We start from the raw sequence: 26,528 nt of genomic DNA, 5'->3' as shown, positions 1-26,528 counted from the left end.
GAGGGGGGAGAGAGAGCGCAAAAGAGAGGGGGGGAGAGAGAGAGAGAGAGTGTGTAAAAGAGAGGGGGAGAGAGAGCCCAAAAGAGAGGGGGAGAGAAAGCAAAAGAGAGGGGGGAGAGAGAGAGTAAAAGAGAGGTGGAGCGAGAAAGAGCGCAAAAGAGAGGGGGAGAGCGCACAAAAGAGAGAGGGGGGAGAGAGAGAGCAAGGGGTGGGACCGCTGTACTGCAAAAAAATGGCCCGTGTGAACGGGCTTTAGGACTAGTTTCATAATAATGCAGCAGCGACTGTATCAGAATCTTCCAATAAAATAAAAAAAACATTAAAGCAGTTTTCTTTGTTGCACATAAAAAAATGTATGTTAAAATTTTCCTTTTTAAAAGGGACATTGTACACTAGATTTTTTTGTGCATAAATGTTTTGTAGATGATCCATTTATTTAGCCCATACGTGTTTTTGTTTTGTTTTTTTAAATGTATAGTTTTGCTTATTTTAAAATAACATTGCTCTGATTTTCAAACTTCTAACCAAGCCCCAAAAATTTAGGAGAATACCGACTTATATCTACTCCAGCTTGCTTCTGTTTGTGTAAAGGGTCTTTTCATATGCAAAGGAAGGGGGAGGGGGTGTCTGCTATTTCCCACTTGCAATGGGTGTTCCAGTTAACCTTTATAACAGAGCTAAACTGGGAGCTTCTAAGTAAGTTTTTAAACAGTTTTATACTGGATCAGTATTTGTGCATATTATTCTTTATAGTAGTGTCTGTTACATGCAGTTATATGAAAATTGGTGTATACTGTCCCTTTAAGTTTTTGAAAATGGGATCATCAAATGATACACAGACATTTACTGGTCTTATTAGTAACAATAAATTATAGTAGGTTGTACACAACCATTTACTGGTCATATCAGTAACAATATATTATAGTAGGTTATACACAACCATTTACTGGTCATATCGGTAGCAATCAGCTAGATTACGAGTTTTGCGTTATGAGTGAAAAAGCATTGTTATGCTTCATAACGCTGCTTTTTCCCTAACGCCGCTATTACAAGTCTTGTAGGTATAGGTGTACCGCACACCTTTTTGGCCGTCACGCAACGTCAGTACCACACTTTTAAAAAAGTCGTTTTTCAATGGGACTTCCGTATCGCTGATATTACGAGTTTGCCTGGGAGGCCGAAAAGTGAGCGGTACACTCTATACTGACTAAAGTGTTAAAAATTACACTAACACCCATAAACTACCTATTAACCCCTAAACCGAGGCCCTCCCGCATCGCAAACACTATAATTAGTTTATTATCCCCTAATCTGCCGCTCCAGACATCGCCGCCACTAAAAGAAATTATTAACCCCTATTCCGCCGCTCCCCAACATCGTCGCCACTATAATAAACCTATTAACCCCTAAACCACCGCCCTCCCGCATCGCAAACACTATTTTAAGATTATTAACCCCTAATCTGGTGTCCGCCCACACTGCCGCTATAATAAACCTATTAACCACTAAACCGCAAGCCCCCCACAACGAAATATACTTAAATAAATTATTAATCCCTAAACCTCTGACCTCCCACATCACTAACTCTACATAAATATATTAACCCCTAACGTAAGCCCAACCCTAACACTCCCTAACTTAATAATATTAAAATAAATATAAATAAACCTTACAATTATTACCTAAATAATTCCTATTTAAAACTAAATACTTACCTGTAAAATAAAACCTAAGCTAGCTACACTATAACTAATAGTTACATTGTAGCTATCTTAGGTTTTATTTTTATTTCACAGATAAGTTTGTATTTATTTTAACTAGGTAGAATAGTTACTAAATAGTTATTAATTATTTACTAACTACCTAGCTAAAATAAATACAAAGTTACCTGTAAAATAAAATCTAACCTGCCTTACACTAAAAATTAACAACACAATAAAATAAAATTAATTAAAATTATTAAAATACAATTTTCTAAATTACAAAAAAAATAAACACTAAATTACAAAAAATAAAAAAAAACACATTATCAAAAATAAAAATGAATTACTCCTAATCTAATAGCCCTATCAAAATAACCCCCCCCCCCCCCCCAAAAAAAAAAAAAAACCCAAAAAAAAAAACCCTAGCCTACTCTAAACGGCCAATGGCCCTGTAAAAAAGAAATACAAACACCCCCCCCCAACCAAGCAACCCCCCAAATAAAAACCCTATCTAAATAAACCTAAGCTAACCATTGCCCTGAAAAGGGCATTTGGATGGGCATTGCCCTTAAAAGGGCATTTAGCTCTTTTACATTGCCCAAACCCTAAGCTAAAAAAAAACACCTTAGAAAAACCTAACACTAACCCCCGAAGATCCACTTACAGTTTTCGAAGTCTGGACATCCATCCTCATCCAGCCAGCAAGAAGTCTTCATCCAGACGGCATCTTCTATCTTCATCCTTCTGGCGCAGAGCGGGTCCATCTTCAAGACATCCGGCGAGGAGCATCCTCTTCTTACGATGGTCGCTGTAAAATGAAGTTTTCCTTTAAGTGACGTCATCCAAGATGGCGTCCCTTACATTCCTATTGGCTGAAAGATTTCTATCAGCCAATAAGAATTAAAGGTGAAAAAATCCTATTGGCTGTTGCAATCAGCCAATAGGATTGAGATGTCATCCTACTGGCTGATCCAATCAGCCAATAGGATTGAGCTCTCATTCTATTGGCTGTTCCAATCAGGATGGATGAAGATAGAAGATGCCGTCTGGATGAAGACTTCTTGCCGTCTGGATGAGGACTTCGCCGGCTGGATGAAGAGGCCGCCTGGATGAGGATGGATGTTCGGACTTCGAAAACTAAGTGGATCGTCGGGGTTAGTGTTAGGTTTTTTAAAGGGTTTTTTGGGTGGTTTTTTTTTTTTAGCTTAGGGTTTGGGCAATGTAAAAGAGCTAAATGCCCTTTTAAGGGCAATGCCCATCCAAATGCCCTTTTCAGGGCAATGGTTAGCTTGGGTTTATTTAGATAGGTTTTTATTTGGGGGGGTTGGTTGGTTGGGTGGTGGGTTTTACTGTTGGTGGGTGTTTGTATTATTTTTTTGCAGGTAAAAGAGCTAATTTCTTTGGGGCAATGCCCCACAAAAGGCCCTTTTAAGGGCCATTGGCAGTTTATTGTAGGCTAGGGTTTTTTTTATTTTGGGGGGCTTTTTTATCTTGATAGGGCTAATGGATTAGGAGTAATTCGTTTTTATTTTTTATAATGTGTTTTTTTATATTTTGTAATTTAGTGTTTAATTTTTTTTGTAATTTAGAAAATTGTATTTTAATAATTGAATTTATTTTATTTGATTGTAATGTTAGGCTTTAGTGTAAGGCAGGTTAGGTTTTATTTTACAGGTAACCTGATTAAAATAATTAGTTAAAATAAATACAAACTTACCTGTGAAATAAAAATAAAACCTAAGCTAGCTACAATATAACTATTAGTAATATTGTAGCTAGCTTAGGTTTTATTTTACAGGTAAGTATGTATTTAGTTTTAAATAGGAATTATTTAGCTAATAATTGTAAGGTTTATTTAGCTTTATTTTAATTATATTTAAGATAGGGTGTGTTAGGGTTAGGTTTAGGGGTTAATATATTTATTTAGTGTTAGTGATGTTGGAGAGCAGAGGTTTAGGGGTTAATAACTTTAGTATAGTGGCAGCGACATTGGGGGCGGCAGATTAGGGGTTAATAAATGTAATGTAGGTGGCGGGGATGTTAAGGGCGACAGATTAGGGGTTAATAACATTATGTAGGTTGCAGCGATGTTGGGGGTGGCAGATTAGGGGTGTTTATACATGGTTTTTATGTTAGGGTGTTAGGTTTAAATATAACTTTTTCTTTGCCCATAGACATCAATGGGGCTGAGTTACGGAGCTTTTGTTTCCGCGATCGCAGGTGTTAAGCTTTTTTTTTTATGGCTCTCCCTATTGATGTCTATGGGGAAATCGGCTCTCCCTATTGATATCTATGGGGAAATTTCGGTGCGGTATGGAGCTCAACGCCACCATATCGCCCGCACAAGCCTGCTTTTTTAAAACCTGTAATAGCAGCGCTATAGGGGGGTGAAATAACGCCGAAAATGTTGCGGTCGTTAATTTCCCTATAGCGCTCAAAACTCTGGTCATGTCAGTAACAATATATTATAGTAGGTTGTACACAAGCATTTACTGGTCATATCCATAACAATATATTATAGTAGGTTATACACAAGCATTTACTGGTCATATCCGTAACAATATATTATAGTAGGTTGTACACAAGCATTTACTGGTCATATCCGTAACAATATATTATAGTAGGTTGTACACAAGCATTTACTGGTCATATCAGTAACAATATATTATAGTAGGTTGTACACAACCATTTACTGGTCATATCCATAAAAATATATTATAGTAGGTTGTACACAAGCATTTACTGGTCATATCCGTAACAATATATTATAGTAGGTTGTACACAAGCATTTACTGGTCATATCCGTAACAATATATTATAGTAGGTTGTACACAAGCATTTACTGGTCATATCCATAACAATATATTATAGTAGGTTGTACACAAGCATTTACTGGTCATATCCGTAACAATATATTATAGTAGGTTGTACACAAGCATTTACTGGTCATATCCGTAACAATATATTATAGTAGGTTGTACACAAGCATTTACTGGTCATATCAGTAACAATATATTATAGTAGGTTGTACACAAGCATTTACTGGTCATATCCGTAACAATATATTATAGTAGGTTGTACACAAGCATTTACTGGTCATATCCGTAACAATATATTATAGTAGGTTGTACACAAGCATTTACTGGTCATATCCGTAACAATATATTATAGTAGGTTGTACACAAGCATTTACTGGTCATATCCGTAACAATATATTATAGTAGGTTGTACACAAGCATTTACTGGTCATATCCGTAACAATATATTATAGTAGGTTGTACACAAGCATTAAAGAGCAAAAACCATGCGAGTCTCCAGGCACTATAAAGTTCTAAAAATGCATATTTTATTGGAAACCAAAAGAAAAAAAGTGAATAAAAACAAAATGAACATAAAATGATAAAGCTGGGCTGTCTTACGCGTTTCGGCTACATACTAGCCTTACTCATAGACACACTTTGTAAAGACAGACACTGAGCTTAAATAGCCCCTGTGACTGAGAGAACGAAGCCCCAGCTGAGCTTAATTAACAACAAAACATTCCTGTGTGAACTGAGATACAATAGTGTAAATAACAAACATGTAATCAGGATAGGTTCTATACTTTGCAAATATTACATAAGGGGAAAATGAAAAAAGTAAAAAGTACCAGAAAAAAATATACACATATGAAACCACCTGTTTAAAGGATAAATTGTTAACACTGGGAGCGTGAAGGAATCAAAGCTACATAATTAAAGGGACATGCTATTATGAACTATAGCATTGGTTTCCAATGCTTGAATGAAAGTGCAAATTTATTAACTCTTTAATATTGCAGCATTAGTTGCCATGGCTTCAATAACAATAGGGTCTGTTAACTAGAGTAAAGCATATAACTTGCACATGCTGGCATAACTCTATGAAAATGTATATATATATAAAGTGAGTTATATATAACAATATTAGAAATTGTTAATAGTATGATAGAAGCTAAGAACTATCAAAACATAGTGCCAGAATCTCTCATTAGTTAACATACTAATACCTATATGTGAAGCCATGCCATAAAATTGATATTTAAGTAAATGTATTAATATTTGTCAGTTGAATAAAGACAATCCTAACAGTAAATCGAATTGAAGTAAAGGCAACCATAATACAGCTAGTTGTCAAATACAAGTCAATTCTATCGGTTTCTTTGCCAGAGGTTGATGACGTCACCTTCGATGTTAAAGCCTACTGGTCTCCTTGTTCTGAGTTGAAAAATCCAGTATGCCTCCTGATAAAGGAGCCTACTGGATATGTCACCTCCTCTATCTGGGTTCCTAACTTGCTCAATGACCTGCCATTGAAAAGTATTTATATCTTTACCATGTTTAATGATAAAATGACGTGCTAGATCTGAGCATTCAATCCCATTTTCAATATTATTGAGATGCTCACGAATTCGTGTTCGTGCCTCCCAGGTGGAGCAACCTACATACTGTTTTTTACAGGAATCCACAAGATAAATGACATTGCTAGTGCGGCAATTGGTACAGTTCTTTAGGGAATAAACTCGCTGTGTGGCCATAGACTGAAAACTTTTTGTTACACGAGTGCAGCTACAGGCTATGCACTTGTTAAAATGGCATTTATAATGCCCCTTAACGTGCAACCAACTACTTGTACTTGGCTTTTTCTTTAGCATACTAGGTGATAGCATGTTCCCTAGAGTGCATCCCCTTTTAGCTACAAAGTTGCACCCAGATTGCACATAGTCATTAAGACTATCCTCTGCCGTGAGTATAGGTAAATGTTTAGTGATAATTGAACAAATTTCCCCATATTGAGGGCTATAAGTAGTTGTAAATAGAGGTTTTGATTTATCAAAAATGTTGCTCCTGGCAGAATTGTAATGTGTTGACAACATCGTTGACCTGTCAATACGTTTTACCTCTAATAGGGCCCTATTGACAACCTTCTTATGGTATCCCCTTTCTAGGAGTTGGGTGGTCAATATTTTACTGTTAATTTCAAAATCACTTTCGTTTGTGCAATTACGCTTCAGGCGTATAAACTGACCCTTTGCTATCCCAAAACCAGTATGTCTGGGGTGGTTGCTATTAGCATGCAGAATTTTATTGCATGAGATAGGTTTACGATAAAGATTGGTTACCACCTGACACTTTTCAACATCACCTGTTAGGGTTAGGTCTAGATATGTAGTCTGGTTGGTATCAGATTGGAAAGTAAATTCCAATCCTGCTTCATTCTGATTGATGAAGGACACAAATGAGATTTCTGATCCTCTGTGCCAGTCCAGATGATCAAAAGATCATCAATGTATCTTTTATAGGTGCTGATGTAATTACGGTATGGGTTTTCCTCTCCATAGACGTGGGACCGCTCCCACCAAGCCATAAAAATGTTCGCATATGATGGTGCAAATTTAGCACCCATGGCGGTCCCACGTCTCTGGAGGAAATACTCATTCTCAAATTTAAAATAATTATGATGTAAAAGAAAGTCTAATGCTTTAATTATAAATTCTTTAAGAGTATCATCATAACCACTCAGTTGATCTAAAAGAGATCTTACTGCCTCAAGCCCTTGGTCATGCGGGATGGCTGAGTACAAACCAACCACGTCAATTGTCAGCTTAGAGCAATCTTTATTCCAAGCCACTTGTTTAAGACAATTAAGAAGATGCTTGGTGTCACGTAAATAAGAAGGGATCTGTAGGACAATGGGCTGGAGGAGGGAGTCAATCCAACTGGATAACTGTTCAAATAAAGATCCAATACCCGAGACTATAGGTCTCCCTTTCACCACCTCCAAGGATTTATGCACCTTAGGGAGGTGGTGAAATATAGGTACAACTGGATTGGGAACATATAAAAAGTTCAATGTGTCTTGGTCTATGACTCCCTCCTCCAGGCCATCATCCAGGAGACTCCATAACTTAGCCTTAAACAATTATGTGGGATCAGAGGGTAAAATTCGATAGACATCCTTGTCATATAATTGTCTATGTGCCTCCTCTATATAATATGATCTGTCCAAAACCACTATACTACCTCCCTTATCTGAGTCTTTGATAGTAATGTCTTGTCTAGATTTTAATTTGTCCAAGGCCTCTTTCTGTGATGGTGTTAAATTAGGGTAACTATGTTTTGGGTTATTATGGAGTGCAATCAGATCTTGTTCTACCCTTTTGTGAAAGGCTTCTAAAAAAGGTCCCCTTTCACAAGTGGGGTAGAACACTGATTTTGGTTTGTAGCCAATGTGTGATGATTTTAAGGTCTGTGAGTCCATATGTGTCTCAGCACTTAGATCCTGCAGACTAAGTACATCACATACTTCATGAAAGTCTACTATGTCATAGATGTGTTCATGAGTAGGATATAATGGTGTGTCTGAGGGGGGTACAGAGGCACTGTCTGGTTGTTTGTCCCAAAAAAAGTTTTTCAGTGTTAAACTTCTAATTAGCCTATTGACGTCGACAATAGTGTCGAAAAGATTAAACTTTTTAGTGGGGACATAACCTAGACCCAGACTGAGTACCTCTATTTCCCCATCAGTCAATCTAGTGGAAGATAAATTTATGATTTTCAAAGGGTATACTTGTTCCATCTTCCCCTGCCCCTGTAGCGTCCCCTTCTGCCTCTTGCCACTCTTCCTCTTGCCCCTCCTCCTTCGGTGCCTCTGATGGCATTTTGAAAAACCTGTGTATCAGCTGAATTGTCAGCGGGTGCTGAGGTGGCAGTGGGTCTGGGATCCGCTTCATTGTCACTAAGAAACTCCATATTCCTCTGATCATTAACTGAGATTGTTGGGGTAATGTTGCCCCTCTTATGGGTGTTTCTTGTGACAATGGGATCTGATCTTGCATTTTTGATAATTGGATGTAATACTTGAATTTCATCATCAAGCACACAAGCATTTACTGGTCATGTCCATAACAATATATTATAGTAGGTTGTATACAAGCATTTACTGGTCATATCAGTAACAATATATTATAGTAGGTTGTACACAAGCATTTACTGGTCATATCAGTAACAATATATTATAGTAGGTTGTACACAAGCATTTACTGGTCATATCAGTATCATTATATTATAGTAGGTTGTACACAAGCATTTACTGGTCATATCAGTAACAATATATTATAGTAGGTTGTACACAAGCATTTACTGGTCATGTCAGTAACACTATATTATAGTAGGTTGTACACAAGAATTTACTGGTCATATCCGTAACAATATATTATAGTAGGTTGTACACAAGCATTTACTGGTCATATCCGTAACAATATATTATAGTAGGTTGTACACAAGCATTTACTGGTCATATTAGTAACAATATATTATAGTAGGTTATACACAAGTATTTACTGGTATAAAGTATAAGGATCAGTGACACATGCTATGCTGTATATATCTCTACCTCAGTATAAGGATCAGTGACACAAGCTATGCTGTATATATCTCTACCTCAGTATAAGGATCAGTGACACATGCTATGCTGTATATATCTCTACCTCAGTATAAGGATCAGTGACACATGCTATGCTGTATATATCTCTACCTCAGTATAAGGATCAGTGACACATGCTATGCTGTATATATTTCTACCTCAGTATAAGGATCAGTGACACATGCTATGCTGTTTATATCTCTACCTCAGTATAAGGATCAGTGACACATGCTATGCTGTATATATCTCTACCTCAGTATAAGGATCAGTGACACATGCTATGCTGTATATATCTCTACCTCAGTATAAGGATCAGTGACACAAGCTATGCTGCATATATCTCTACCTCAGTATAAGGATCAGTGACACATGCTATGCTGTATATATTTCTACCTCAGTACAAGGATCAGTGACACATGCTATGCTGTATATATCTCTACCTCAGTATAAGGATCAGTGACACATGCTATGCTGTATATATCTCTACCTCAGTATAAGGATCAGTGACACATGCTATATGCTGTATATATCTCTACCTCTATAAGGATCAGTGACACATGCTATGCTGTATATATCTCTACCTCAGTATAAGGATCAGTGACACATGCTATGCTGTATATATCTCTACCTCTATAAGGATCAGTGACACATGCTATGCTGTATATATTTCTACCTCAGTACAAGGATCAGTGACACATGCTATGCTGTATATATCTCTACCTCAGTATAAGGATCAGTGACACATGCTATGCTGTATATATCTCTACCTCAGTATAAGGATCAGTGACACATGCTATGCTGTATATATCTCTACCTCTAGAAGGATCAGTGACACAAGCTATGCTGTATATATCTCTACCTCAGTATAAGGATCAGTGACACATACTATATGCTGTATATATCTCTACCTCAGTATAAGGATCAGTGACACATGCTATATGCTGTATATATCTCTACCTCTATAAGGATCAGTGACACAAGCTATGTTGTACAGCTCTACCCCAGTATAATGGTCAGTTACTCACAGGCTGTCAGTGCACTGATCCGGCTGCTCCATGTGAAATGTCTTCTGATGTTTGGGGAGCAGGTCTTGGGGCTCAGTATTTGGATAAGGAGGAGCGCCTGCCAGAACACAAAGACTTTAGTAAACAACAAATACAGAGAGACGTTAAAACGACACTGAATAAAAAGGTGCTTGTCCTATTCTCTCTCGTGAATCAAAAAAGCAGATTGTGTAACCTGTACATACTGCACATCAAAGCGCTGGTTTAGGCAGTTTGTAGGATTATGAAAAGTTACAGATTTTTATTCTTAGCCTCTCTAATGTCTGGGACAAAGCACAATTTTTACACAAAGGCAAGAGCTGTTTGTTTCTTTAAAGGGACATTGTACACTAGATTTTACTTTGCATAAATGTTTTGTAAATGATCCATTTATACAGCCCATCTGGTAGTTTTTTTGTAAAAATGTACAGTTTTGCTTATTTTTTATAACTTTGTGCTGATTTTCAGATTTTCATTGTGCTGATTTTCACTAACCAAGTGTCAGATGTATACGCGCGTTTACAGACAACTGCTGGCTCCGGATTATGTTATCTGTCTTTTCATATGCAGAGCTTAACCTCATCAGCAGTGCTAAACTGAGAGCTTCTAAGTAAGTTTTTAAACGGTTTTATACTGGATTTTTATATTAGTATCTGTGCATATTCTTTATATGTGTAACATTTTTTATAATCTAACCTCATCATTTCATGTACTCATAAACCATCTATGTAATTGAATGTCCTGTGTAATTTGTACAGAGATCATTAAAAATCTGGTACCATGATCAAAGTTGTTTTTTTTTTTGTTTTTTTTAAATAAGCGTAAAATTATATTTTATCCAGCCAATTGGAAAGTGTACAAAAATATTTCCTACATTGCTCTCATTGGATTCTGAAAGCCAATCCCCTCTGTGACAATGAAACAGTGTAGGGACAATATTGTGCTACAGTATAACAAGTTTTTCAGCTTCACGCACAAATTATTCTAGCATTTAAAATGTTTCTTTTTTTATATCCATGATAGAAAAGTTTAGCTTTTCACATTGTATTAATTCCTTTTATCAATGGCATGAATTACCTAATGTGACTATCTCGTACAGCAAAATCCCAAAGGACCACCTAAAAGGACAAAGATAAAGAATTTGACTGTAACAATAGTTTGTTTATGGCTTTGTTAGCTAAAATAATGTGACAAATAACACAGATCTTACAGACATTAGTGCCAGCAGAAAATATAGGACTAAACATTAGTTTGAATCTTAGCCTCAAATGTCATAATATTTCAGATCACTAAGCACAACACAAAACTAACATTTATGGGGTTAGTCAGATAAGGGGTCTCTGGCCTATAAATGGTTCCTCCGCAGACTATCTCTACAGCTTTTCTGTCTCATCAAGTAGATAAGAAACTACTGCTGATTTAGGCTGATTAGCTTTATGCATTACCAGTAGGAGAAATTAAAGGGAAACAGAGCCCATATTTTTAAACACATGGGGCCCGATTAGCAAAAACTTGCGTGGAAATAAATTGCACAAAATTGTTTGGATTTTTTTTAGACCTTATTTTGTAATATAGGAGTCTCTACATATAGAACTCTCTGTAATAAAATAAACATCTCTCAAGGTAATATTTGTGTTTTTAATATTTTTGAGGGACTTCGCTGTACTGAAGAGAATTCTTAGATCATTTTGATGGATCATCTCGCTGGAGCAGAGAGCTTGAGATCATCTCGCTGGAGCGGAGAGCTTGAGGTCATGTCGCTGGAGCGGAGAGCTTGAGGTCATGTCGCAGGAGCGGAGAGCTTGAGGTCATGTCGCTGGAGCGGAGAGCTTGAGGTCATGTTGCTGGAGCGGAGAGCTTGAGATCATCTCGCTGGAGCGGAGAGCTTGAGATCATCTCGCTGGAGCGGAGAGCTTGAGTTCATGTCGCTGGAGCGGAGAGCTTGAGGTCATGTCGCAGGAGCGGAGAGCTTGAGGTCATGTCGCTGGAGCGGAGAGCTTGAGGTCATCTCGCTGGAGCGGAGAGCTTGAGATCATGTCGCAGGAGCGGAGAGCTTGAGATCATGCCGCTGGAGCGGAGAGCTTGAGGTCATGTTGCTGGAGCGGAGAGCTTGAGGCCATGTCGCTGGAGCGGAGAGCTTGAGATCATCTCGCTGGAGCGGAGAGCTTGAGGTCATGTCGCTGGAGCGGAGAGCTTGAGGTCATTTCGCTGGAGCGGAGAGCTTGAGGTCATGTCGCTGGAGCGGTGAGCTTGAGGTCATCTCGCTGGAGCGGAGAGCTTGAGATCATGTCGCAGGAGCGGAGAGCTTGAGATCATGTCGCTGGAGCTTGAGATCATGTTGCTGGAGCGGAGAGCTTGAGATCATCTCGCTGGAGCGGAGAGCTTGAGATCATCTCGCTGGAGCGGAGAGCTTGAGGTCATGTTGCTGGAGCGAGGAGCTTGAGATCATCTCGCTGGAGCGGAGAGCTTGAGGTCATGTCGCTGGAGCGGAGAGCTTGAGGTCATCAGGCTTATAGAAAGCCATTGTAAGAGATTCAAAAAATTACATAGTCTAAGAAATGATGTCATATTATTCTTGCATAAGAATGTCCGTTTAAGTAAAAAAAAATAATTTTGCATCTAGGTAATGTGTTTTGAGTTTTTATAGAAATCAGTAGGGTCTAGGGTTACCAACCAGATAATATTTTACGACACGACCGGTATTTTTAAGGCTCAAGTCAAAGTTAAAAATGAAGAATAAATCATTAGAAATAAAGATGATATCATGGGGAACTCCCTCTAAATCTGTTATAATCCAATGATTGTTTACTATCAATCCTAGCAGCTTTAATTCCTATGTTATGCTGTATCATTATTTATGCTAAGAAAAAAAAGTCATCCCTAGTAGGATCCAAAGAGGTCTATACTTCCCCTGTAACACATATAAACCCTAGGGTGTATTTAGCCCCTCAATATAAACATTGTGCTGCACCCTGTATATTCCTGTCTTCTGGTGTAGATGTTACAACCAGACTTACACGTCACTCTTCTCTGACACACTTCCCTCTGCCAGTCTCTCGGGTGACTGCCATTTTATGGGCACCTGGGCGGCTCTTCTGGCAGGCATTCTGCCCGTCCTGTGCATTGAAGCTGCTAATCCCAGGCCACACAGCTGGACACTCAAGTCATGGTGGATCAGCACATTGCAGGCGGCAACAAAGCCATGAACCAAGTTGTGCAATCCAGAGAGATATTCCTGAGAAAGAAAGAAACCACATCAGTGACACGCCTGCCAATCAGACACCGAGAAACAAATACTTTTTATGTTATATTCCATAGTCATAGTTATTGTCCAATCCCAGTGCTGGCTGCTTAAAAGACAAAACATACACATACATAGTTTATATCCGTACTTAAGAACTGTATTGTGAAATATCTATATACAAATAAATGTTTTAAAATGTATATATTTGTATGTGTGTGTGTGTATATGTATGTGTGTGTGTATATGTGTGTGTGTGTGTGTGTGTGTATATATATATATATATATATATATATATATGTATGTATGTGTGTGTATATATATATATATACAGGGAGTGCAGAATTATTAGGCAAATGAGTATTTTGACCACATCATCCTCTTTATGCATGTTGTCTTACTCCAAGCTGTATAGGCTCGAAAGCCTACTACCAATTAAGCATATTAGGTGAAGTGCATCTCTGTAATGAGAAGGGATGTGGTCTAATGACATCAACACCCTATATCAGGTGTGCATAATTTCTAGGCAACTTCCTTTCCTTTGGCAAAATGGGTCAAAAGAAGGACTTGACAGGCTCAGAAAAGTCAAAAATATTGAGATATCTTGCAGAGGGATGCAGCACTCTTAAAATTGCAAAGCTTCTGAAGCGTGATCATCGAACAATCAAGCGTTTCATTCAAAATAGTCAACAGGGTCACAAGAAGCGTGTGGAAAAACCAAGGCGCAAAATAACTGCCCATGAACTGAGAAAAGTCAAGCGTGCAGCTGCCAAGATGCCACTTGCCACCAGTTTGGCCATATTTCAGAGCTGCAACATCACTGGAGTGCCCAAAAGCACAAGGTGTGCAATACTCAGAGACATAGCCAAGGTAAGAAAGGCTGAAAGACGACCACCACTGAACAAGACACACAATCTGAAACGTCAAGACTGGGCCAAGAAATATCTCAAGACTGATTTTTCTAAGGTTTTATGGACTGATGAAATGAGAGTGAGTCTTGATGGGCCAGATGGATGGGCCCGTGGCTGGATTGGTAAAGGGCAGAGAGCTCCAGTCCGACTCAGACGCCAGCAAGGTGGAGGTGGAGTACTGGTTTGGGCTGGTATCATCAAAGATGAGCTTGTGGGGCCTTTTCGGGTTGAGGATGGAGTCAAGCTCAACTCCCAGTCCTACTTCCAGTTTCTGGAAGACACCTTCTTCAAGCAGTGGTACAGGAAGAAGTCTGCATCCTTCAAGAAAAACATGATTTTCATGCAGGACAATGCTCCATCACACGCGTCCAAGCCACAAGCGTGGCTGGCAAGAAAGGGTATAAAAGAAGAAAATCTAATGACATGGCCTCCTTGTTCACCTGATCTGAACCCCATTGAGAACCTGTGGTCCATCATCAAATGTGAGATTTACAAGGAGGGAAAACAGTACACCTCTCTGAACAGTGTCTGGGAGGCTGTGGTTGCTGCTGCACGCAATGTTGATGGTGAACAGATCAAAACACTGACAGAATCCATGGATGGCAGGCTTTTGAGTGTCCTTGCAAAGAAAGGTGGCTATATTGGTCACTGATTTGTTTTTGTTTTGTTTTTGAATGTCAGAAATGTATATTTGTGAATGTTGAGATGTTATATTGGTTTCACTGGTAAAAATAAATAATTGAAATGGGTATATATTTGTTTTTTGTTAAGTTGCCTAATAATTATGCACAGTAATAGTCACCTGCACACACAGATATCCCCCTAAAATAGCTAAAACTAAAAACTACTTCCAAAACTATTCAGCTTTGATATTAATGAGTTTTTTGGGTTCATTGAGAACATGGTTGTTGTTCAATAATAAAATTAATCCTCAAAAATACAACTTGCCTAATAATTCTGCACTCCCTGTATATATATATAATTCAGATCCACCCCAAGACCTCGCTGAATACTCACAAGAGTTGCTGGTGCAACACCGCCCCCTGCAGACTCGCGGCCAATAGGCCGCCAGCAGGGGGTGTCAGTCAACCCGATCGTACTCGATCGGGTTGATTTCCGGCGATGTCTGTCCGCCTGCTCAGAGCAGGCGGACAGGTTACGGAGCAGCGGTCTTTGTGACCGCTGCTTCATAACAGCGGGGCATCAAGCTCCATTCAGAGCTTGATAAATATGCCCCTTTGTGTACTGTTTAGAAAATGAACAACAGAACATATAGTGCACGGAGGGAGCATATATTAATTACAACTACTGAAGTTCCTAAAAACTTAAAAGGAAAAAAAGCCTCCTTAACCAGCACCAAAGTATAATCACCTATATATAATTATTTATATATAAATACACACACACATATACACAAACACTCTTTGGAGCCCTTTAAAGTCTAATAACTGAAAACAAGAAAAATTAATTTGTATTTAATTTTAATATTTAATAATGTATTTTAGTGTGTATGTCTTTAAATATTTTACATTCTAATGTTCTTCACATAGGGGAAAATTAAATGGGATATTCCAATATACTGTATATCTGTATATACCTATATATATATATGGAATATATATGGAAATATTTATTTAAAAATAAAAATAAAAATTATTCTGTGTGAAGAACATTGGAATGTAAAATATTCATAAATACCTTCAGGTTAGTGCAGTAGATTTAACTCCTGTTGGGTTAGTGCTGTTTTTTTGTTTGTTTGCCCTCTCTATTGAAGTCTATGGGAAGAAGTTAGCTCAGTTGCGATATCCGAAGCCCTGATGTTTATGCGCATCAGGTTTTGAGCAGGCGCAAAGAAAATTTACTTTCAACTTGGAATCCGAACGGGAGTACTAAATACCGCTCCACTTCCAATCTAGCCGACATTTCTTAAAGGTAAATTACTAAAAAAAGATTAGGTAACAATAGATTATGAAAGTTGCTATAAAGTTTGTTTTAACTTTGAATAATGAAGCATTTTATGAGCAATTAAACTTTGAGTTTTAGGTTTCTTTAAAGGGATATAAAACCCAAAAAAATTCTTTCATGATTGAGACAGAGCATGTGATTTTATACAACTTTCTAATTTACTTCTATTATCAATTTTTCTTTGTATCTTTAGTAAAAAAACAGGCACGTAACCATGTCTGGAGCACTATATGGCAGCAGATTTGCAGGAATGTTATCCATTTGCAAGAGCACTATATGGCAGCACTATTTCCTGCCACATAGTGCTTCAGATGCCTACCTAGGTGTCTCTTCAACACGGAATATCATGAGAACAAAGCAAATTTGATAGAAGTAAATTGGAAACTTTTTTAAAAAAGGTTTGCTCTGTCCGAATCACAAAAGAAAATGTTTGGGTTTCATGTCCCTTTAATGAAAAGGCCATTTGAAAAACATAGGTTAAAGATTTTGCTTTTTGAATGTTTTAGGGAGATGGAGCAAAGCACGATTTTTACACTAAAGCAAAACATGTTTGATTTTGTGCATGGAGCAATTATTGCAACCTTAAAAATGAATGTCTGTAAAACAACATAAGGCACTAGAAATGTGTTCTACTATATAAAAGGACAGTGTGACACTACACAAGATGCCACCCATACGGACACAATACGTACCAGACCACTTGCTACCTGGGTAGCCATTGAGTACACTTGTTTCTCTGTGATTTTATAAATAGGGTCTTTTGCCGTGAGACCACCCTACAGGAAGAACGAATGTACAGGTTATATCTGTAATCACATAACAAATGAATATAGAACAAGGCAAGATCTGTGTAAAAGTGTAAGAATATATCAGCAATAGATGAGTTTCACTAATTTTTCCCTCTTTGTCACTTGAAATGAGATCTGCAAACAACACAGTCCCATAAAATTACTCAAATCTGCAATAGTTATTTCTTAAAACAGATTCAGGCAACGTTATTCTTATAGGCCCTGGAAGCTAATCACAACTGCAGATCGCTTCCTCTCTCTACAAACACAGGATTGTCCCTTCCGCACAAATACAGTGAGACCTGGCTCATGCTTGTTTGTGTAATTCACAAGATCACTCCTGGAGCATAGAAAAACCACAGATTAGCTGCACAGAGCTCATGATTCATTGGTTTCTTCCTATTTTAATGTTTTATATATACATTTTGTTACAACACCATGATCCCTGTTTGTCAGGTGGGGCGCATGACCCCTCTATGTCCTTGGCATCTCTTTGTTAGAAATATATAAAACAATGTTGGGGACATGTTCAGGGGAATGCAGATTTCCCAGTGCCTAGGACAAAATAACTAACCTCTGGACATACAATTTGAGATCATGATCCCTTGCTCTTGTCTTGATCTCAGGGGAGAAATTATTTCATCCTCTGCTTTAATAAATCCCTTAACATATCACCTCTATGCCATCTTTCTTCTCACCATGATCGCTAACCTTTGTGAACTTCATTCAAATCTAATTTACGCATTTACAAAGGAAAGATTCTTTACCTCGCGTGATCGCCATAAAAACCTAAGTAGGTTCCCAGGTCTCACGGCCTTGAGGACGAGACACAATGGGCTTGTTTCAGTGCGACACCACAGCATCTTCACCAGGTTGTCATGGTTACACACCTGGACATGAAACCTCATCAGATCAATGAAGTCCTGAGTTTCACCAGGGCTGGCAGACTCTGAAGAGCACACAGAGGTTAGATGATAAAAAGCCTACAGAACTGATATCTAACTACACGTATGTACAGCAAGATAACCATAGTGTGTGACCAGAACTGATATCTAACTACACGTATGTACAGCAAGATAGCCATAGTGTGTGACCAGAACTGATATCTAACTACACATATGTATTGCATGATAACCATAGTGTGTGTGACCAGAACTGATATCTAACTACACATATGTATTGCATGATAACCATAGTGTGTGTGACCAGAACTGATATCTAACTACACGTATGTACAGCAAGATAACCATAGTGTGTGTGACCAGAACTGATATCTAACTACACATATGTACAGCATGATAACCATAGTGTGTGTGACCAGAACTGATATCTAACTACACATATGTACTGCATAATAACCATAGTGTGTGACCAGAACTGATATCTAACTACACGTATGTACAGCAAGATAGCCATAGTGTGTGTGACCAGAGCTGATATCTAACTACACGTATGTACAGCAAGATAACCGTAGTGTGTGTGACCAGAACTGATATCTAACTACACATATGTACAGCAAGATAACCATAGTGTGTGTGACCAGAACTGATATCTAACTACACATATGTACTGCAAGATAACCATAGTGTGTGTGACCAGAACTGATATCTAACTACACGTATGTACAGCAAGATAGCCATAGTGTGTGACCAGAACTGATATCTAACTACACATATGTACAGCAAGATAACCATAGTGTGTGTGACCAGAACTGATATCTAACTGCACATATGTACAGCAAGATAACCATAGTGTGTGTGACCAGAACTGATATCTAACTACACATATGTACAGCAAGATAACCATAGTGTGTGTGACCAGAACTGATATCTAACTGCACATATGTACAGCAAGATAACCATAGTGTGTGTGACCAGAACTGATATCTAACTACACATATGTACAGCAAGATAACTATAGTGTGTGTGACCAGAACTGATATCTAACTGCACATATGTACAGCAAGATAACCATAGTGTGTGTGACCAGAACTGATATCTAACTACACGTATGTACTGCAAGATAACCATAGTGTGTGTGACCAGAACTGATATCTAACTACACATATGTACTGCAAGATAACCATAGTGTGTGTGACCAGAACTGATATCTAACTGCACATATGTACTGCAAGATAACCATAACGTGTGTGTGACCAGAACTGATATCTAACTACACGTATGTACAGCAAGATAACCATAGTGTGTGACCAGAACTGATATCTAACTACACATATGTACTGCATGATAACCATAGTGTGTGACCAGAACTGATATCTAACTACACGTATGTACAGCATGATAACCATAGTGTGTGTGACCAGAACTGATATCTAACTACACGTATGTACAGCAAGATAGCCATAGTGTGTGACCAGAACTGATATCTAACTACACGTATGTACAGCATGATAACCATAGTGTGTGTGACCAGAACTAATATCTAACTACACGTATGTACAGCAAGATAGCCATAGTGTGTGACCAGAACTGATATCTAACTACACGTATGTACAGCATGATAACCATAGTGTGTGTGACCAGAACTGATATCTAACTACACGTATGTACAGCAAGATAACCATAGTGTGTGTGACCAGAACTGATATCTAACTACACGTATGTACAGCAAGATAACCATAGTGTGTGACCAGAACTGATATCTAACTACACGTATGTACAGCAAGATAACCATAGTGTGTGACCAGAACTGATATCTAACCACACGTATGTACTGCAAGATAACCATAGTGTGTGTGACCAGAGCTGATATCTAACTACACGTATGTACAGCATGATAACCATAGTGTGTGTGACCAGAACTGATATCTAACTACATGTATGTACAGCAAGATAACCATAGTGTGTGTGACCAGAGCTGATATCTAACTACACGTATGTACAGCAAGATAACCATAACGTGTGTGACCAGAACCGATATCTAACTACACGTATGTACAGCAAGATAACCATAGTGTGTGTGACAAGAACTGATATCTAACTACACGTATGTACAGCAAGATAACCATAGTGTGTGTGACCAGAGCTGATATCTAACTACACGTATGTACAGCAAGATAACCATAACGTGTGTGACCAGAACCGATATCTAACTACACGTATGTACAGCAAGATAACCATAGTGTGTGACCAGAACTGATATCTAACTACACGTATGTACAGCAAGATAACCATAGTGTGTGAACAGAACTGATATCTAACTACACGTATGTACAGCAAGATAACCATAGTGTGTGACCAGAACTGATATCTAACTACACATATGTACAGCAAGATAACCATAGTGTGTGACCAGAACTGATATCTAACTACACTTATGTACTGCAAGATAACCATAGTGTGTGTGACCAGAGCTGATATCTAACTACACATATGTACAGCAAGATAGCCATAGTGTGTGACCAGAACTGATATCTAACTACACGTATGTACAGCAAGATAACCATAGTGTGTGACCAGAACTGATATCTAACTGCGTATGTACAGCAAGATAACCATAGTGTGTGTGACCAGAACCGATATCTAACTACACGTATGTACTGCAAGATAACCATAGTGTGTGTGACCAGAGCTGATATCTAACTACACTTATGTACTGCAAGATAACCATAGTGTGTGTGACCAGAACTGATATCTAACTACACGTATGTACAGCATAACCATAGTGTGTGACCAGAACTGATATCTAACTACACTTATGTACTGCAAGATAACCATAGTGTGTGTGACCAGAGCTGATATCTAACTACACGTATGTACAGCAAGATAACCATAACGTGTGTGACCAGAACCGATATCTAACTACACGTATGTACAGCAAGATAACCATAGTGTGTGTGACAAGAACTGATATCTAACTACACGTATGTACAGCAAGATAACCATAGTGTGTGTGACCAGAGCTGATATCTAACTACACGTATGTACAGCAAGATAACCATAACGTGTGTGACCAGAACCGATATCTAACTACACGTATGTACAGCAAGATAACCATAGTGTGTGACCAGAACTGATATCTAACTACACGTATGTACAGCAAGATAACCATAGTGTGTGACCAGAACTGATATCTAACTACACGTATGTACAGCAAGATAACCATAGTGTGTGACCAGAACTGATATCTAACTACACATATGTACAGCAAGATAACCATAGTGTGTGACCAGAACTGATATCTAACTACACTTATGTACTGCAAGATAACCATAGTGTGTGTGACCAGAGCTGATATCTAACTACACATATGTACAGCAAGATAGCCATAGTGTGTGACCAGAACTGATATCTAACTACACGTATGTACAGCAAGATAACCATAGTGTGTGACCAGAACTGATATCTAACTGCGTATGTACAGCAAGATAACCATAGTGTGTGTGACCAGAACCGATATCTAACTACACGTATGTACTGCAAGATAACCATAGTGTGTGTGACCAGAGCTGATATCTAACTACACTTATGTACTGCAAGATAACCATAGTGTGTGTGACCAGAACTGATATCTAACTACACGTATGTACAGCATAACCATAGTGTGTGACCAGAACTGATATCTAACTACACTTATGTACTGCAAGATAACCATAGTGTGTGTGACCAGAACTGATATCTAACTACACGTATGTACTGCAAGATAACCATAGTGTGTGACCAGAACTGATATCTAACTACACATATGTACAGCAAGATAACCATAGTGTGTGACCAGAACTGATATCTAACTACACGTATGTACAGCAAGATAACCATAGTGTGTGACCAGAACTGATATCTAACTACACGTATGTACAGCAAGATAACCATAGTGTGTGTGACCAGAACTGATATCTAACTGCGTATGTACAGCAAGATAACCATAGTGTGTGACCAGAACTGATATCTAACTACACGTATGTACAGCAAGATAACCATAGTGTGTGACCAGAACTGATATCTAACTACACGTATGTACAGCAAGATAACCATAGTGTGTGTGACCAGAACTGATATCTAACTACACGTATGTACAGCAAGATAACCATAGTGTGTGTGACCAGAACTGATATCTAACTGCGTATGTACAGCAAGATAACCATAGTGTGTGACCAGAACTGATATCTAACTACACATATGTACAGCAAGATAGCCATAGTGTGTGACCAGAACTGATATCTAACTACACGTATGTACAGCAAGATAACCATAGTGTGTGACCAGAACTGATATCTAACTACACATATGTACTGCATGATAACCATAACGTGTGTGACCAGAACTGATATCTAACTACACATATGTACTGCATAATAACCATAGTGTGTGACCAGAACTGATATCTAACTACACATATGTACTGCATAATAACCATAGTGTGTGACCAGAACTGATATCTAACTACACATATGTACTGCATAATAACCATAGTGTGTGACCAGAACTGATATCTAACTACATGTATGTACTGCATGATAACCATAGTGTGTGTGACCAGAACTGATATCTAACTACACGTATGTACTGCAAGATAACCATAGTGTGTGTGACCAGAACTGATATCTAACTGCACGTATGTACTGCAAGATAACCATAGTGTGTGTGACCAGAACTGATATCTAACTGCACGTATGTACTGCAAGATAACCATAGTGTGTGTGACCAGAACTGATATCTAACTGCACGTATGTACTGCAAGATAACCATAGTGTGTGTGACCAGAACTGATATCTAACTACACGTATGTACTGCATAATAACCATAGTGTGTGTGACCAGAACTGATATCTAACTACACGTATGTACAGCAAGATAACCATAGTGTGTGTGACCAGAACTGATATCTAACTACACATATGTACAGCAAGATAACCATAGTGTGTGTGACCAGAACTGATATCTAACTGCACGTATGTACAGCAAGATAACCATAGTGTGTGTGACCAGAACTGATATCTAACTACACATATGTACAGCAAGATAACCATAGTGTGTGACCAGAACTGATATCTAACTGCACGTATGTACAGCAAGATAACCATAGTGTGTGTGACCAGAACTGATATCTAACTACACGTATGTACAGCAAGATAACCATAGTGTGTGACCAGAACTGATATCTAACTGCACGTATGTACAGCAAGATAACCATAGTGTGTGACCAGAACTGATATCTAACTGCACGTATGTACAGCAAGATAACCATAGTGTGTGACCAGAACTGATATCTAACTACACATATGTACAGCAAGATAACCATAGTGTGTGACCAGAACTGATATCTAACTGCACGTATGTACAGCAAGATAACCATAGTGTGTGTGACCAGAACTGATATCTAACTACACGTATGTACAGCAAGATAACCATAGTGTGTGTGACCAGAACTGATATCTAACTACACGTATGTACAGCAAGATAACCATAGTGTGTGTGACCAGAACTGATATCTAACTGCACGTATGTACAGCAAGATAACCATAGTGTGTGTGACCAGAACTGATATCTAACTGCACGTATGTACAGCAAGATAACTATAGTGTGTGTGACCAGAACTGATATCTAACTACACGTATGTACTGCAAGATAACCATAGTGTGTGACCAGAACTGATATCTAACTGCACGTATGTACAGCAAGATAACCATAGTGTGTGACCAGAACTGATATCTAACTGCACGTATGTACAGCAAGATAACCATAGTGTGTGACCAGAACTGATATCTAACTGCACGTATGTACAGCAAGATAACCATAGTGTGTGACCAGAACTGATATCTAACTACACGTATGTACAGCAAGATAACCATAGTGTGTGTGACCAGAACTGATATCTAACTACACGTATGTACTGCAAGATAACCATAGTGTGTGACCAGAACTGATATCTAACTGCACGTATGTACAGCAAGATAACCATAGTGTGTGACCAGAACTGATATCTAACTGCACGTATGTACAGCAAGATAACCATAGTGTGTGACCAGAACTGATATCTAACTGCACGTATGTACAGCAAGATAACCATAGTGTGTGACCAGAACTGATATCTAACTGCACGTATGTACAGCAAGATAACCATAGTGTGTGACCAGAACTGATATCTAACCACGTATGTACAGCAAGATAACTATAGTGTGTGTGACCAGAACTGATATCTAACTACACGTATGTACTGCATGATAACCATAGTGTGTGTGACCAGAACTGATATCTAACTGCACGTATGTACAGCAAGATAACTATAGTGTGTGTGACCAGAACTGATATCTAACCACGTATGTACAGCAAGATAACTACAGTGTGTGTGACCAGAACTGATATCTAACTACACGTATGTACAGCAAGATAACCATAGTGTGTGACCAGAACTGATATCTAACTACACGTATGTACAGCAAGATAACCATAGTGTGTGACCAGAACTGATATCTAACTACATGTATGTACTGCATGATAACCATAGTGTGTGTGACCAGAACTGATATCTAACTACACGTATGTACTGCAAGATAACCATAGTGTGTGTGACCAGAACTGATATCTAACTGCACGTATGTACTGCAAGATAACCATAGTGTGTGTGACCAGAACTGATATCTAACTACACATATGTACAGCAAGATAACCATAGTGTGTGTGACCAGAACTGATATCTAACTGCACGTATGTACAGCAAGATAACCATAGTGTGTGTGACCAGAACTGATATCTAACTACACATATGTACAGCAAGATAACCATAGTGTGTGACCAGAACTGATATCTAACTGCACGTATGTACAGCAAGATAACCATAGTGTGTGTGACCAGAACTGATATCTAACTACACGTATGTACTGCATGATAACCATAGTGTGTGTGACCAGAACTGATATCTAACTACACATATGTACTGCATGATAACCATAGTGTGTGTGACCAGAACTGATATCTAACTGCACGTATGTACAGCAAGATAACTATAGTGTGTGTGACCAGAACTGATATCTAACCACGTATGTACAGCAAGATAACTACAGTGTGTGTGACCAGAACTGATATCTAACTACACGTATGTACAGCAAGATAACCATAGTGTGTGACCAGAACTGATATCTAACTACACGTATGTACAGCAAGATAACCATAGTGTGTGACCAGAACTGATATCTAACTACACGTATGTACAGCAAGATAACTATAGTGTGTGTGACCAGAACTGATATCTAACTACACGTATGTACAGCAAGATAACTATAGTGTGTGTGACCAGAACTGATATCTAACTACACGTATGTACAGCAAAATAACCATAGTGTGTGTGACCAGAACTGATATCTAACTACACTTATGTACAGCAAGATAACCATAGTGTGTGTGACCAGAACTGATATCTAACTACACGTATGTACTGCATGATAACCATAGTGTGTGTGACCAGAACTGATATCTAACTACACGTATGTACTGCAAGATAACCATAGTGTGTGACCAAAACTGATATCTAACTACACGTATGTACAGCAAGATAACCATAGTGTGTGACCAGAACTGATATCTAACTACACATATGTACTGCAAGATAACCATAGTGTGTGTGACCAGAACTGATATCTAACTACACGTATGTACAGCAAAATAACCATAGTGTGTGTGACCAGAACTGATATCTAACTACACATATGTACTGCAAGATAACTATAGTGTGTGTGACCAGAACTGATATCTAACTACACATATGTACTGCAAGATAACCATAGTGTGTGTGACCAGAACTGATATCTAACTACACATATGTACTGCAAGATAACCATAGTGTGTGTGACCAGAACTGATATCTAACTGCACATATGTACTGCAAGATAACCATAGTGTGTGTTACCAGAACTGATATCTAACTGCACATATGTACTGCAAGATAACCATAGTGTGTGACCAGAACTGATATCTAACTGCACGTATGTACAGCAAGATAACCATAACATGTGTGACCAGAACTGATATCTAACTGCACGTATGTACTGCAAGATAACCATAGTGTCTGACCAGAACTGATATCTAACTGCACATATGTACTGCATGATAACCATAGTGTGTGTGACCAGAACTGATATCTAACTGCACATATGTACTGCATGATAACCATAGTGTGTGTGACCAGAACTGATATCTAACTGCACATATGTACTGCAAGATAACCATAGTGTGTGACCAGAACTGATATCTAACTACACATATGTACTGCATGATAACCATAGTGTGTGTGACCAGAACTGATATCTAACTGCACATATGTACTGCATGATAACCATAGTGTGTGTGACCAGAACTGATATCTAACTACATGTATGTACTGCATGATAACCATAGTGTGTGTGACCAGAACTGATATCTAACTACACATATGTACTGCATAATAACCATAGTGTGTGACCAGAACTGATATCTAACT

General features: G+C 38.4%; 1 protein-coding gene across 4 annotated transcripts in view; it reads right to left on the bottom strand.

The window, feature by feature from the left end:
- LOC128638317 (tyrosine-protein kinase STYK1) overlaps window positions 1–26,528 on the bottom strand; it is a 66,196-nt gene that overhangs the window by 7,371 nt on the left and 32,297 nt on the right. For all 4 annotated transcript variants that reach the window (XM_053690202.1, XM_053690205.1, XM_053690203.1 and 1 more), the window contains 5 exons: window positions 17,862–18,043; window positions 16,999–17,082; window positions 13,207–13,424; window positions 11,267–11,307; window positions 10,172–10,268 (listed from right to left, as the gene is read on the bottom strand). In XM_053690202.1, coding sequence (XP_053546177.1) covers window positions 10,172–10,268; window positions 11,267–11,307; window positions 13,207–13,424; window positions 16,999–17,082; window positions 17,862–18,043 — 622 coding nt within the window. The remainder of the gene's footprint in view (window positions 1–10,171; window positions 10,269–11,266; window positions 11,308–13,206; window positions 13,425–16,998; window positions 17,083–17,861; window positions 18,044–26,528) is intronic.

The sequence above is a fragment of the Bombina bombina genome, chromosome 8, assembly GCF_027579735.1.
Source record: "Bombina bombina isolate aBomBom1 chromosome 8, aBomBom1.pri, whole genome shotgun sequence".
Lineage (NCBI taxonomy): Eukaryota > Metazoa > Chordata > Amphibia > Anura > Bombinatoridae > Bombina > Bombina bombina.
Note: the sequence above shows the minus strand (reverse complement) of the source record. Positions and strands in the feature narration are given on the sequence as shown.